Genomic DNA, 15,809 nt, shown 5'->3' with positions numbered 1-15,809 from the left:
TAAGCGAAGCGCATACATTTTACATTTGATTTAGTACTAGGGCTGGGCATCATTTAAAATTTTTCAATACCAGTGCCAGAACGATACCTTGATTTAGATATCGGTTCCTAAACAATACTTTTTTCGATACCAATAGGTTTTAATCTCAAATTCAACAAAAAAAACATTAAATATTACAGCACTAATCTTATATATGAACAAGTTGTTTTGTTATTTATTGGTTAGTTATCGCAATTATAACAGGACATAGCCTTTTATTTATATTTTACCAGGGCTCTCAAGTTTCATGAAAAGCCTGGAGTAAGATTGCATTTGCTAGGGGCCCAATGTGTGACACTTTAGAGCCTTGCATACTGCATTCATCAGATCTTGCTCTGCCATCCCCACCTTGCCTGCATTCCGAATGTGTGCGCATCCATGTAATAGTGTGCTCGAAGAAGGATCACTTGTAGCTTATTTCGGAATTTACCTGAAAAAAACAAATGCTATTTTCTGATTGGCTGGTAGGTGCCTATTAACTCTGTATAACTCGGGACAGCTATGAACTTGGCGGAGAACTCCACTCCATATACCTGTGCCTTGTCCATTAATTCAACATAACGGGACACCTTGGTGGGCATTATCCCTAACTTCTTAACACAAGGTGTGGCGTGTGAGTGTGTGAACTGGTTGAAATGTGTCTCACGGTCAATGCGTGAAACTTGAGCCCTGATTTTACTTATACGATCCGAGACATGTTTATAATTCATAAATAAATCTGGCCAGCAGACCAATCTTTCTTTTTCCATAGAATAAAAAACGACGTAATGTTATCCTACTAAAAACCGCTGGCACTGACCGGAAACACAGGCAAAAGTTATTCAATTGTACTGAGGTACAAAAATAATTCCATCTACTCTGTCTTTTCTTCTGCATTTCCATGCAGCTTCCATGTTAGTGCTGGTGCTTGTGGCCAAGCAAATCAGAAAGATTATCACTGTAAGTGCCTCCACTGTAGTGCCTCCGAGGAACTGAATCGGACAGTGTTCCGATGATATTGCACACACACACACACCTGCATACACATACACACCAATTCTCACGCTCTCCGGATGTTTCTAGTTAATATACGACAATGCGGTCAGCCACTATTTGGGGGGGGTATATCTGGGCATAAATGAGGGGCATATTTGCAAGTCATACTGGTGCACCTGGTTATAAAATTTAGTCACACCGTCTCCAAAAATGGTTGCAGCCTGGAACCCCCAGAGCCACATTTTTGATTTCTCAGGCATTTTCACGTTACGTGACAAACAAAAACAACAACAACAACACACACACGCGCAAGCCAGTTCACAAGTTTGTCACTGGGCATACGTGTTTGTGCAACATTACGTAAGCCGATGACCAGCGACTTTAAGTCTTTACACAAGTATACTGCATGCTTATTAGTTCACGGGCTGGGTATTGCAATTTGGCACCAAAAGAAAATACATTTTTCGATCCTCGATAGGATTAGAGTTAGAGCTGGGCGATAAATCGATTTAATCGATTAATTCGAATTTACAGTTCAGGAAGATGTGTTTTCATGAAAATCGATTTTATTACTTTTTTTTACACACTAGCGCCAAAAGCGGAACTAATGCGACTCACCATTCTTCACGGGTAAATTAGCGCGGCGCACCCAAACACTGTAGCAGATTCACTAACAACATGGCAATGACAGGGGAAAAGCTGGCGCTTGTGCCCAAGAAAGGTGTTGCTACATCTGTAATATGGAATTGGTTCGGTTTTGCGAGGTCGGACACAGACCAAACAAGTCCTCGTTGCAAAGACTTTAAAAACTGTTGCAACCAAAGGAAGCAGCGCGACTAATTTATTCCAGCATGTAAAGCAGAGGCACGCAGCGGAGTGGGAGAAGTGCCGCTCCCAGCGAAATGAAAATAGCCGCAGCACCAGCACAACAAACAAAGTTAAGCAAGCAACCGTCCCTGACACATTTTGGAACTGTGTGCCATATGATAAGAAACGGGCACGATGGAAGACGATAGCAAACGCTGTCACGATGTATAGTGCAAAAGACATGGTGCCCATACATACTGTGGAAAAGCTGGGATTCATTAACATTCTAAAAGTTTTAGACCCGAAGTACGTGCCTCATTTTTCTTAACACTGGCAATTTTTTAAAAGCTTTCTTTTGCACTATGTCAAGCCCAATGGCATTAAGTATTTACTTAATACCAAGCTGACATGATAAAATTTTGTGTTTTTTTTTCTTTCTATTATTACAATATTACTTATTACTTTTATTTATAAGTTTGAGGGCGTATTGTGTTGTTGCCAGTTTGAAAATAAGCTATAGAGAAAGCTTTCTAAAAGTTTTTACAAGTTTCTAAAAGTGTTTACAATGGCGTGGTCTGCCATCTCACTTACAAGCATCTTTTATGGCTTGTCAGACTGCACTTTAACCCTAAATTAAAAAAAGCTAAATAAAGTTAAAAATTGTTTTGAACCATTTTTGTCATCTGTAGTTTGATTTTGAGTAGGGGGGGGGGGAAATCGATTAAAATCGGAAATCGGATTTTTTGTGAAAAAATCTGAGATTTCATTTTTAGGCCATATCGCCCAGCTCTAATTAGAGTATTTCAGTCTGTACCACAAAAGTACCGAAGTTCGGTACCCAGCCCTAATTGGTACAAACAAAATGAGAACAAGTAACAAATAATATACAACAAAAATGCAAGTGCAAATTGTCCTTACCTTCTTCTTCCTCTTCTTTTTCTTTTCCTTAAGAGCCTGTGCAGCCTTGTGCTCATACACCAGGTCAGTAAGGTTGGCCACATATTCATCAGTTTGCTGCAGTAAGTAGGCCAGACGCTTGTCCTTCTTCTGATCAATGAGTTTACGGTACCCTTCCTCATCTTCAGCCTTTAATGGGTATAAAGAGTGAGCAAAACAACACCAAATTGCAAATAAATTAAATTCTGTTAACATAACAATAATCTATTCGGAGGTGACCGGGTATGATCCAAATATCTTATGTCCAAATGTTAACTACAAACCATAAGTCTTCTCATTCTCTCTTTTTCAATCCTCTCAGTCTCCTTCTTCTGTTCCCTCTCTGTATTAGTGTGCCAGGTGGCAATGGCTTTAGACAGCTTCTGAATTTTCCCCGTAATAGACCGGTGATATTCCTTGAAGTCTTTAGCATGTTGTAGTATACTGTTAAGGTATTCCTACACAAGAGTAAAAGGAATTAGAAAAAACAAAAATGTGCATTTTTCTCTTAATTTAAATAGTATATGTTTGATGCAAAAATGCCACTTAACCAGTACAGGGTTGGAGTAAACCTGGAAATTAATTATTCAGGTAACAGGTAAGGCAAGATGGACTTATACAGGTCAGTTATCAGCAGTAATGCTGTATTTGTTATTGTAGGTAACCTGTACTCATGAATGCCCATGCTCTGCTGTTATTGAAAAGCATTCAGTAAATAAGGTTGCATACCTTCAAAGAAAAGGTTCTAATATTTCCCTGAGAAACGGATCACATTTCAATGTAACAGGAACTTTTTTCAAAGATACCAATATATTTACAGTGCCTTAATTCAGATTCAGATGCCTTAATATTGGTGTAATTTTACAAAACTGCATTAAAGGTTTAAATATTTAAGAACAAGAATAGTTTTTGCTAAAATGAAGTTAGAAACATGTACTTGCATAGATATTTATGCATTAATGCAACATACACTGCAATAGCTTCTCTATTCTATTCCTCTATCAGATTTGCATACTAGCCAATGCCATTTTTTTCTAATTTTTTTTCTTTCTGATGCATTAAAATGCTGACACAGGTAACTTAAGGACGCGTTACAGATTAGGAAGTACTGAGACATACACTGATTGTGCAAGGTTAACTACCTGGTGCTTTTGTCTGCGTTTCCGTTCTTGCTCAATCTTCTGCTGCTTTTCCAGCTTTTCAGTCATGCGGGCTTCCCGCAAGGTCTGACGCTTGCTACGCTTGTAGGCCTTGGAGTTAAGGGCTGTCTCCAAGGTTGTGTCTCTGCGCATGCAAGCTACTACATCCTGCCTCAACTATAAGAGAGAGCACAGTTTTTATGCAACCAGTTTTAAAATTACATATTTTTTAATCAGCACTCAAAACTCAGAGAACCTGTGATACTTTTATACTAAAAAAATAATAATAATTTAACTTTATGACCTGAGACTCATTCTGAAAAATGTAGTATTCAACTTTAAAACATTAACCATACTTTATAAAGCAGTTTTCTTCACTGGATTTTAGGTAAGGGCCCAGCTTATCAGACGTGGAGGGGGGTTGGGGGTAACCATTTACTTTTTAAAAGTTGACTAGCCAGAAGTATTCCTGATTCTTCTTCACTTGATTGTTAGTTAACTATGTGTAGTAGCTGCATATTATTGGGGAAGTTGTTTTGTGTCTAGATGAAAAAATTTAAAAACCAATAAAAAATAATAATAAGAATTTAAAAATTAATAAATCTGATAGTCAAGAAGGTTTGCTTTTCAGTCAGAGGCTGCCACACTGGCCTCCGGAGGCCACCAGTGGCATGCGGGCCATGCAGTGAAGACCACTGTCAAAAAGCATATGTTTAAACCTAAATCAGTAAGCAAGAGTAAAGCCAGAAATTTGATCTCAACCTGGCGTTGGAAGTTAAGCAGTCGTAATGCTTTTAACTCCACAGTTGCCTTGGTTCTTAAGTCCGGGGGCAAAGAACCGGGTAAATTCTCCAGCTCCTGGATTCTGTGAGCAATCCTAGCTTGAAGTCTTGCAATCAAGAAATATTGAGAAAGACAAAAAAGACTGACTTAACACAATATGATATATGTCACTAAGTGATAGGGAGAAAATCATTATAAATAATATAAAGATCAAAAAACTATTTTATAATAACATTATATTAAATACTGATTAAGACCTCACTTCTCAGATTTTAGCCAAAGAAACTATTTTCTGGCGCTATATATTTCACTGGAGCATTCAGCCATATACATTACACACAGCGATTTTCTTTTATCATTTAATTGTAAATGTTTAATTTCCTTCTTTATCAATTTGTATGTGTCACTAAAGAGTATTCAAGCTTAAAATGACCCATAACAATAGACCCACAAACACCTGTATTCTCTTTCCTGAAGTATCTCCACTGGGTCCAGGCCTTGGGGTTTCTGGATGGGTGTAATACGATTCTGTTTCTGTTGCAGCTGAATGATGTGTGACGGTTGACCTGGGGGCTGCGGGGTAACAGAGATGCTGGGAATGGTTGGGGGCACAGCCTGACTGGGAACAGGTGATGGTCTTCCACTTGCAGCAGACACCGGAAGCTTCTGGGAGGAGCTGGCAGCATCAGCACTCTGAACTGAAATATAAAAAAGCAGCTAAAAATCAGTTGCTGCAGATTTCAGCATTTTCTGAAATTGATATATCAACATATAAAATAGTACAGTCAAACTTCGGATTGCGAGTAACTTGGTTTGCGAGTGTTTTGCAAGACGAGCAAAAATTTTTAAATTAATTTTAAATTGATAAATGAGCGAGGTCTTGCAATATAGTATTACGTATAGGCTTTGTCTGCTGAGCATCACGTAATCACAACTGAGCCTATGGTTCTTCTCTCTCTCATGCAGGATTGTGGGTAATAGTGTCCCATGCTCGGTCTCAGTCGGCGTGCCTCACTTGTATAGTCAAAATTTAGTAGAAAAGCACCACCCAAATAAGGGCGTGGCAGTGCAAGCGATGAATCTGTTTAACGACAATGCAATGTCCACATTTCCACGAAATCGAAAATGAGGCAAAAGCGGCTGTTATTGGATAGGTTCCTTGTTAAAGTCGCACAAAAAGAAAAAGATTCCAGTGGGCCAACAGATAGCAGTGATTAGTTATAGTGGTTAGTTATAGTGAAAGTCGTCCTGCAAAATAACCCTCCTCTCTCTCTCTCTTCCCCCACACACCATCCATGATTCTTTTGAAAGGTAAAGTGCAGCATAATTTCTTTTATGTATTTTTAATTTATATTTTGCATTAATCATTTTTATATGAATATTTTTGGGTTGTGGAACAAATCATCAGAGTTTCCATTATTTCTAAATGTGAAAATTCGCTTTCATATACGAGTGCTTTGGATTACGAGCAAGTTTCCGGAATGAATTATGCTCGTAATCCGAGGTTTTACTGTACTTGAATTGCTTGTTCCCCTAAAGCAAAACAGACACTGTGTGGTGAGGAATATTTGACTAAGTACTGTAGCAGATTACAAATAAAAAAGCATTCCGGAATCTGGCCTCATGGCATTAGGCAGTCGCATTGAAGGCCTGCATGAAACATGTGTGGTAAATGTTGCAATTTTAATAGCCTAAGAGCACAGTTAGTACTAACATCACTAAAATAAAGAACTTTGCCTCAACAGGCCAAACTAATGGAAATACATAAACAAGCTTCTCTGCCATGTTTGGAGGCACTTTCACTGAGATCCTTATTCATAGACATATATGGCTTGAAATTCATCCTTGAACATGTTTCTTTCAGCTAAAGATTATCTCCCTTCCTGATAGCTGCCTCTAACACAGAGCAAGCTTCTCTGTAATATTTGCAAGGCAGTTCATTCAACAAGGACCTCATATTGATGGTCAAACATGCTAAGTATATTTCTGAAAGAAGCCTTCTCCGTCATGTGAAAACATACCACTTCTTTTTCAATGTCTCATGATTGCATTTGTGCATTCCTTCCATCTCACATTTGTACTTGATGCTTTTGCAAAATGTCTGATACCAGTTAACTAAATTTGAGTCTGAAGTGGGTAATTCACAAGTCAAACATGTGGTGCTGAACCTGCCACTGAAGCAGCCTTTCATATCTTTGCAAATTCAGATGAACTCTGATCTGATTGCAAAAATTTGTATTGAAAATATATTCAGGCACCTCCCGCACCTTACAAACTTATAAACACAAACTTTTTGTAAAACTGAAGGTAATCAATCTTGAAACTTTATCAGTATTGGTTTCAAACTCCTCAACTAGAAAAAATGCGCTGGAACAACAATGTATTTCCCAGACAACCCCATCAGCCCCCAAACTAATCCCTCCTCCTCCCACACCCCTAACCACTACAATTTCTAGAATTACTGGATGGATCAACTGGATATGTAAAAGTGAAACAATTAAATTACATCTATAAATGTATTGAACATTTCACTTTCATGCCAATTGGCACAATCTTTCCCCAACAATTAGATGGTCAACTGTATTTATTTGTGTGTTATAATGTTCAAGTCTTATAATGTAATTAATTTTTTATATTCTTTATGTCTAAATATTTATATTCCAGTTATTATTTATATTCCCGTTATTACATAACAGTAAGGACTGTAACAGACACATCAATGGTATAACTAAGTAACCACCAAGTAATGTCAGAGAACCCATTGTGATTTTCTTCCAAGCGTCAAATGTTACTGTTCCAGATTTAATCAGTTCCAGTTACAATCTGTCGGCAAAGTTTGAAAAAGAGCCGTCAAACATTTTGAGTTATTATTTTAACAAGAAAGTGTCTTTGGCATTGGATCGGTCTCAAATCCATATGTATCCCCTATCCAGCATTTTGATACCCAAATGGGGGAATAGTATGAGCGAAGATATTTAATAATGCATTGCACCTATAATATTCCTCCCTGGTTGTAAACAACATACTGTAGCACTCAGTCATGACATTCCCAAAATTCACAGATAAAATCAAAACAGTCTGTTAGTGGTGTGATTGAGGAGAAAGGTGAGAAAATATTATTTGGTTTCATTTTTTATTTTTTTTTTTAAACTTTCCAGATGGCTCAGAGGATATAAAATAATAATTTGCAATGTTTGTTTTATTTTATTAAAGGCTAATACCTTAAAATGGGGATCTAAAATTAATACTAAGTATACTTTCAATGGTTGTCACACTTCTGTTTTTAGAGCTACAGTATATGCCAAATAGACTCTAGATTTAGATGGCTTTTTGTTGTTAAACACTGCTCTCAAAACAGAAGGTGAACGTCAAAAACCGAGGAGAAAAAGGGTTAAGAAATGATAAGTAACTTTGGTTTATATTCAACTATTAATTTATATACTAAACATTTATATATAGCACGTTTCACATCATGTATTCTCTCTTAATACTTTAAACTGGAAGAAAATACATAATATATAAAATACATATGGTATACCAAAGCAGTGTTCTGACACTGAATTAAAATTGAAAATACTAATTCCTAGATTACTCAAAGAGCCATCATTTACTTTGGTAACAGCTTCAAAAATCAGCGTTTTTTTAACAAGTCTCAGCAGGAATCATCTAGCAAATTTTCCCAGCTCTTCTCCAGCAATTCCCAGAAATGGGTGTGTCTGGATTTCTTTGCTTTAACTCTTCCATCCATTTCATTTCATAAAAGTTTTATAGGATTGAGATCTGGAAACTGGGTGCCAGGTCATTGGTCTGAGTTATTTCATTTTCCTTCTTCCTCAGTTATTACACTATTTGAGGTCTTCTTGGTCGTTGTCTTGCTGAAGAATGAAGAACTGGCTACTCAGCTATTCTCCTGATGGAGTTGCATGTCTTTGAAGGTATGCTATGACAGTGATGCTTGCTAACACTACCATGGATTTAGTAAATATCAACTCAGTAGTAAAATAACAAATAACAATAGCCATATTTTTTGATGTCTTACAAGTTACTCTTTATGTCTTACAAGTAATTGGTAACAGGAACCAAATGTTTCAAATGATTCAAAATGTTCTGATCTTAATAGACATGTATACAGTTTAAAGCTTAAAAATTATGGTTTCAAGCAGGAACTGGAATTGGAACTGGAATTACACACACACACACACACACACACACACACACACACACACACACACACAAAACCACCTTTTAGTACATGTAAAACTTACTTTCTTGCCAGGGTTTTGATCCTGCACTTTGGGTGTGACCTTGCATCCCAGAGGTAGGACATGGTCCAGGACCAGTTACACCCATAGAATGAACTGGCATACCTAAAATGACAAAGTAACTGTGTAACAATGAGCTCAACAAGGCTTTGATGTTCACTATCCTCAAGCTTACTCAGTAACATCATGCAGTGCACATCATATTAGCACTTTTAAAACTATGCAAACTTTGCAGCACCTACCTGGGGACTTGTTGTATGGGACAGTTGTTGGTTGTTGCTGCATAGTTGGCAAGCTCCTCTTGCCCTGTACAGCCAGCTGCAGGTTCTCTGGAAGGGGCTGCCCTCGACCCAAGATTTTGTAGGCTAAAATCTGGGCTCGCAGTTGCTGCAGTTGGACAGGACTGAAGGCACATGGGCTGCGTCCCTGTTGGCTAATTGCTTGGGAATCTACCGGCATCATGGGGCCAGCCTGAGATGTAGCGATCTGGGGAGGCGTTGGGCCCCCTCCTGACATTGGGCTGGTGGCATGTTCAGGGACACCCATTGGTGAAGGGTGAGGAGATATGTAACCTGTACCCATTAAAACAACAGAGTTTTTTCTTAACATATTAAGTTTCCTTTTGGGTTCTGACAGTTTGCAGGGGTGCTGAAAACTGGCTGACCCTGGGCTGAGACACCCAAATTTGCTCTCACCGATGTATGCATCTGTTTGTCTCATAAGAACATGAGAACTATACAAACGAGAGGAGGCCATTCGGCCCATCAAGCTCGCTTGGGGAGAACTTAACTAATAGCTCAGAGTTGTTAAAATCTTATCTAGCTCTGATTTAAAGGAACCCAAAGATTCAGCTTGCACTATGTTATCAGGAAGACTATTCCATACTCTGACTACACTCTGTGTAAAGAAGTGCTTCCTTAAATCCAGTTTGAAATGTTCTCCCGCTAATTTCCACCTATGGCCACGAGTTCTTGTATTTGAACTAATGCTGAAGTAACTATTCGGTTGAACAGCATCCAAATCTGTTAGAATCTTATAGACCTGGATCATGTCCCCCCTCAGTCTCCTTTGCTTGAGGCTGAACAGATTTAGCTCAACTACCCTTTGCTCATATGACATTCCTCTAAGACCAGGAATCATTCTTGTGGCCCTACGCTGCACCTTTTCTAAGGCTGCAATGTCCTTTTTAAGATATGGTGACCAACCCTGCACACAATACTCTAGGTGAGGTCTCACCAAGGAATTGTATAATCTTAGCATTACCTCCCTTGACTTAAACTCCACACACCTGGAGTAAGATGGGCGAAAAAATAATTTCCCCATGGGGATGAATAAATCATCACTATTACTAATATTACTAAATCTGAAAATTTATTTGGCCAGCCATCTAAGGCAAGCGACCTTATTTGTCAACATTATTCAAAGGTATGGTGCTCTCTTTTCTTCATTGTTTGTAAGCAAACAATGTAACATTTGCACCATGTATACAGTACGTTTAGATTTTCAAGTAATTTTATAAAGGCGGAGATACATGTTCCTACAGAATACAAATTACTAACTAATGGTAAGAAAAATACATTTATGAAAATGAGAGACATTGCATATTGACTTGCATTTTAAAAACTCAATTTCACTGCACCAGAATTAGAAGGACTGCACCAAATACTACAAATGCATCTAATCTACATTTTCATTTCCACCACCAGTGGTAATTAAAGAGCTGTAACTAATACAGAAACTCAGTTGTATACTTCTCCCTGACTAAAAGTGAGAAATTTTAAACTGTCCAGTCCACATTTAATTTTTAAATCATCTTTTAAGATATTTCAATGTCAGCATATAAAGAGTATAAGCCATATGCTGAAGCTTCATCTCATCATTTAAAAACATTTTACCTTGACTGTGCTGATCCAACGGACTCTGTGGGGGTCCCATTCCACTGTGAAGGGACCTCATCCCCATACTCTTCATCTGGCTGAAGTGTAATTCTTCCCCCATACCTTTGTCATGAATACCTTCCAATGGCTACAGTGAAAATCATGATTTAAAAAACAAAAAAAAAAATCAGTGGCTCTCTTATTTGCAAAACACACCATAGTCATTAGCCAAGTTAAAATTTAAAGTTTACATTGTATATTTACAGTGTTCAGAATCTGTCTAGTGACAATGTGGCATAGAAACCATATTCAGCTTGCTAATGATTCAACTCTGTCGCACTATACGGTATTTACCCCAGTATACTATATCACATATCTATTCCATGTCTGTGCAAAATATAAATTTAAATAAATATAAATATCCATCTGCAAATCTGCTGGTGAATACATAACATTTTTCAAATAAAACACATGGGTTAAACGGTTTACGGCCATACACCATGTATCAGCTGTCATTGGGTCGTAAGATTTGCCTGCATCGACTTAGCCAAAGCAAAAAAGACAGAACCCTACATCACTTACCTGCAGCAATATTTGGTGTTGGAATGTATTAATGGCCTTCAATTTGTTAATGTCCAGGTTTTTTATAGCACAAAGATGGTAACCACGGCTCAACCACACATCCCTAATATTATTTTAAGACTTTTGTATACAACATAAGCATGTATTATGACAAATAAATCAATGAATGCCAATAACTGCTCAAAATAAATAAGTGTGGTCAATAGTGCAAAATATACAAGTGCACTCAAGGTAACAACTGTAACCCATATTACGGTCTGGCTGGTGAGACCACAACATAAAACTTAAAACTGCCAAAAAAAAAAGTACCCCAGTTGGTTTGGGATTTTAGGTACTGGAACTAAATTGGAAATCAATGGGAAAGTAAAGAAAGTACCGTACTGAAAGTATTAGGGATGGGCAGATGCACATTTTTTCAGTTCTGATCCGATTCCGATACAACTGCCAATACCAATTCAGATTCCGATACAAGAGCTTTTTTTACCTCAATATTTTAATATAATAAATATATTATATATTTATACTTTATATATTTATATTTTTAAGATAGTAAATACAGATGGAAAAAAAATGTGCGCCATAAAAATCTTTAATTAGGCTACTACAAACATACATAATGTACTGTTCCACCTTGTTTGTACATCTTGTTTTAAGCATTTTTGAGAATTTGCACTTCAATATGAATATCTTCCAAGCGAGCATACGCAAATGGCAAATGCTTAAAAGCCACAATTGCTCTCCCACTGGCAAAAGCATCACTTACACTTCATTGCAATACCAGCCACCCCGTACTACAAGCTGTAGCGAGGTCGCAAAGCAGCCCAAGCAAGCGATATCCAAATCATCCCAAATCATTTTTTCAAATTACTTGCATTGTCTCACACAATTGCATGTACTTAGCTTAATGGAATTTTCCGGTAAATGCTATTCCTACCTCTCAAAACTTTATTTTTATAAAGATTGCAAATGACTGCTATTAGTTGCTGCTAAAACCATAAAATACTCCCAGATTGTCACGTTCTTATGTTCCTGGTACTGCGAAGGGTATGCGTATGATGTCACAGCAGACGGAAGTCACTGCGCTTACACCCACTGAACAGCAAAAAAAACTGAGCGGCAGCATTAGAGTACGACTTAAATGCCACAAATAACAGCTCTAAAAGGAGAAAGATCGTGTGATTGATTTTACAAATAGGTTTAACACGAAATAGGAGTTGACTTTTTAGAGATTACCAAAAACTAAATAAGCAAGTATTGGCCATGGATTGGTCATGTATGGCCAATACCCAAGCTGTCAAGCAGGTCTCGATCGGCGCCGATACCGATCCGAATATCGCATCAGTGCATCTCTAAAGAGTACGGTACGATGCGGTGTGATGCAACACTTTAAAATTTTTAGAATCAGAGAATTTAGAATTTGGTAATTAATGGTCATTGTTGATACACCACAGCACACAGTACACAACAACGAAATGTGTCCTCTGCATCTGACCCATACGTGACATCGTGACATAGCAAGGGGCAGCTAATTCGGCACCCAGGGAGCAGTGCACGGGGGCGGTACTTTGCTCAGGGTACCTCGAAGGTGCCTTGCTGATCGGGGATTCAAACCAACAATCTTTCAATTGCAAATGTGCTTCCCTAAATATTAAGCCACTACTGCCCACTTATGTTCGAGCTTACATGTGGCTTGCTTAAGCTCCCTCTCATTTGCAAAACATATCCTAACCTTTAGCCAAGTTATGAAATTCGTCATAAAATATAGTCCATTATGGGGGGGGAATACATCTGCAAAACTTGGTGAATAACTAACATTTTTTGAATAAAACGTAACCTGCAGTTATTACTTCTTTAATCATATACATTTCCACCAATGTCCCTAAAAATGTAGTCTTTCAAAGTATATTATGTACCTTAAGCATCTGATGAATGTTGTCTTGTTGATAATCTGCCACCCCCTGGCCAGGCATGTTGTGGGAAACACTTGGTGTACCAGGACTTGGACCCATCATGCTATGAACAGAGCCTGGAGAAAGGCCTGGGCCAGGGCTGGGACCCAAAATTGGTCCAGGCGACAGGCCTGAACCAGGAGATGGACCAGGATGGGACATCCCACCTGATGGATCAGTGGGGGTGGACATTTTTTATGATGTTGCTCCTTAAAACCTGCATAAATAAGTAAAAATAAGTAAATTAAATCAGTAAAGTATTTATGAAAGTCAATGTTCTGTATGTTTAAGACAAATTTACATATAAATGCTTAAAGTCCATCTTATGTTTTATGCTTAAAATTAAAGTTCTATTAGCCAAAATACATAATTTCTTATTTTTCAATGAACAATGATAATGCAAGGATAAATTGCACATATTCACCATGTAATACTTCCAATACGGCATCTGCAGCATTTCACTACATAGAAGTGCAGTATATGATTGTGTATGTAAAATTTTAAACTTTAAAAGAGAAGAATATCTGTCATTCAGCTTGTAGTAACGTAACATACTCGGTACATGTTGTTATAGTAACCCAAAAATTATGGATTGTATTTTGCAATAATAATATAATTTTATCGGATATTCTCTTTATAGAATCCATACACAGTGAAGTACGTACTGAATTTTGTTGTATAAATTTTTAAAGAATAAAGTTTTTAAAAATATATATATATTAGTGTTATATATAAGCGCATTAAACCGTGCGAAGAAAAACTAAGAATGAACTACATTAGGCTCGTGATTTCCGGGTCTCGATTTAGCTTCGTGCTGGTACTGTAAACCTTGCAGCCACCCCAGCTCCAAGGCTAATTTAGCATTACACTTTTACAGTTTAGTTCATACTGTAGCTAAATAGCTTCACATCTATAGCACATTAAACTTAAATAAATATAGCTAACAAATATAAGGGCATATTACGTTATGTTACGGTACTCACAGCAAATACAGCAAACTATCGACATGCTGCTCGCCTAAATCACTTTCCTGTAATTATTAAACAGACCAAGCTACAATGTAGAAATATTTTTTTCTATAATACGTAATAGACACAGATTTGCTATTTCTCACGTTTTAATTCGTAATAGCAACTTAGGCATATTTTATGCATGTGACAAGTGTTTACTTGCTGGTTATAAACAATCAATTCAAATTTGTCCAACCGTAGCACTTATCTTGTCGACTCAAAAACCTGACGCGAGTTTAAACAACGTCAGTTCGACATGTCAAAACCATTTCGTTACCCCAAAGACCAAAACACAATTCCAAACAAACGTCTAAAAACGCTGCACTACGTAGCGTCAATATCACTGACACTGACACACACCTAGTTAAGTAAGTGTACAGTATAAGCTTAAGCTATAGCAGCGTTTGGGAAAACGCACGACTTGGATCATGGCTTCCCCATGTCGTGGAGTGTGTGCCCTGCCCTCTCAAGCTAACTTCTCATATAATCAAAATAAGGGAAACTTAGCTTATCATAACACCGTTTCCGTAACAATACACACTGTATACATTAACGTACGCAGCATATTTTTAATTTAATAGGGCGTGTGTGAGTAATTCAGTAAACTTTATTAGACTTTACCCTGACAATCTGTCAAATCAGACCAGTAATAAGTTCATGAAGCCATAGTGCAAACGCTGCGTAGCCAGCCATCACATTTTTTTGTTTGCTACGACTACATATCTACGAATCAAATATCCAGTATTGGTGACAAACATGTTAAACACAGCAATATAAAACACAAAAAACATACATATCCAGTTTACCTTACTGAAATACAAACTTAAAACATCGTCTTTTTCGGTTTGGAAATATGAGTTCCGTCAGCGACTCCCCTCCCCCTCCGCTTCTGCTGACATCTTGCGTAGAGATTTTTTTTTCTTTTTTTTTTGTACGTTCATATTTTTTGATTTGTTGAGCGGACAGGAAACACCACCCAATTTCGTAAATGATTGGTTGAAGATCCAACTATTTTTGGTGGGCAGAAGCCCGGCTACGTAGAAAGTACTGGAACACCAACTGCTGCGTGACATAGGTACTGGTACTACTTTTATCTTTAATTGTCACCTGGACGGAGCGAAGAAGTGGTTACATTCCCCAGCAAAACAACGTAGGAGAGTCAGAATTGACAAGACACAGACAAATTAAATAAAGTATTAATACCGCCACTTAAACCAAGACATTCATACATAAATCATGTGCAGTTCAGTTCCAAAAGGGTATTCGCTTTGGAGTCGTGGGCGAAGATGGAGTAAAGTTCCGCGAACGTAGTTAGGATCGACCCGTAAACTCCTGCAAGAAGAAATATAAGGAGGCAGCAAACCAGCCACCCTGTCAATTTAGCGACATTCGTCAGGCTACCTTTATGTCTTTGGGAGGACACTCCAAATACGGAGTGAGGCGGGACTCG

The 15,809-nt window shown here is 37.8% G+C and overlaps 1 protein-coding gene across 4 annotated transcripts in view; it reads right to left on the bottom strand.

The window, feature by feature from the left end:
• smarca2 (SWI/SNF related BAF chromatin remodeling complex subunit ATPase 2) overlaps positions 1–15,322 on the bottom strand; it is a 41,107-nt gene extending 25,785 nt beyond the window's left edge. For 2 of the 4 annotated variants that reach the window (XR_002839340.2, XM_023820648.2), the window contains exons 1-10: positions 15,166–15,322; positions 13,314–13,566; positions 10,837–10,966; positions 9,184–9,513; positions 8,945–9,046; positions 5,137–5,377; positions 4,659–4,785; positions 3,900–4,073; positions 3,042–3,215; positions 2,740–2,907 (exon numbers count right to left, since the gene is read on the bottom strand). Coding sequence is in view for 1 of the 4 variants with exons in the window: in XM_023820648.2 (XP_023676416.1) it covers positions 2,740–2,907; positions 3,042–3,215; positions 3,900–4,073; positions 4,659–4,785; positions 5,137–5,377; positions 8,945–9,046; positions 9,184–9,513; positions 10,837–10,966; positions 13,314–13,541 (1,674 nt within the window). In the remaining 3 variants the exon portion in view is untranslated. Of the gene's footprint in view, positions 1–2,739; positions 2,908–3,041; positions 3,216–3,899; positions 4,074–4,658; positions 4,786–5,136; positions 5,378–8,944; positions 9,047–9,183; positions 9,514–10,836; positions 10,967–13,313; positions 13,567–15,152 lie in introns of all 4 variants that reach the window. The other 2 variants (XR_002839341.2, XR_011989245.1) reach the window with 2 other exon arrangements.
• Positions 15,323–15,809: the final 487 nt, after the last annotated feature.

Source organism: Paramormyrops kingsleyae, chromosome 2, assembly GCF_048594095.1.
Source record: "Paramormyrops kingsleyae isolate MSU_618 chromosome 2, PKINGS_0.4, whole genome shotgun sequence".
NCBI lineage: Eukaryota > Metazoa > Chordata > Actinopteri > Osteoglossiformes > Mormyridae > Paramormyrops > Paramormyrops kingsleyae.
Note: the sequence above shows the minus strand (reverse complement) of the source record. Positions and strands in the feature narration are given on the sequence as shown.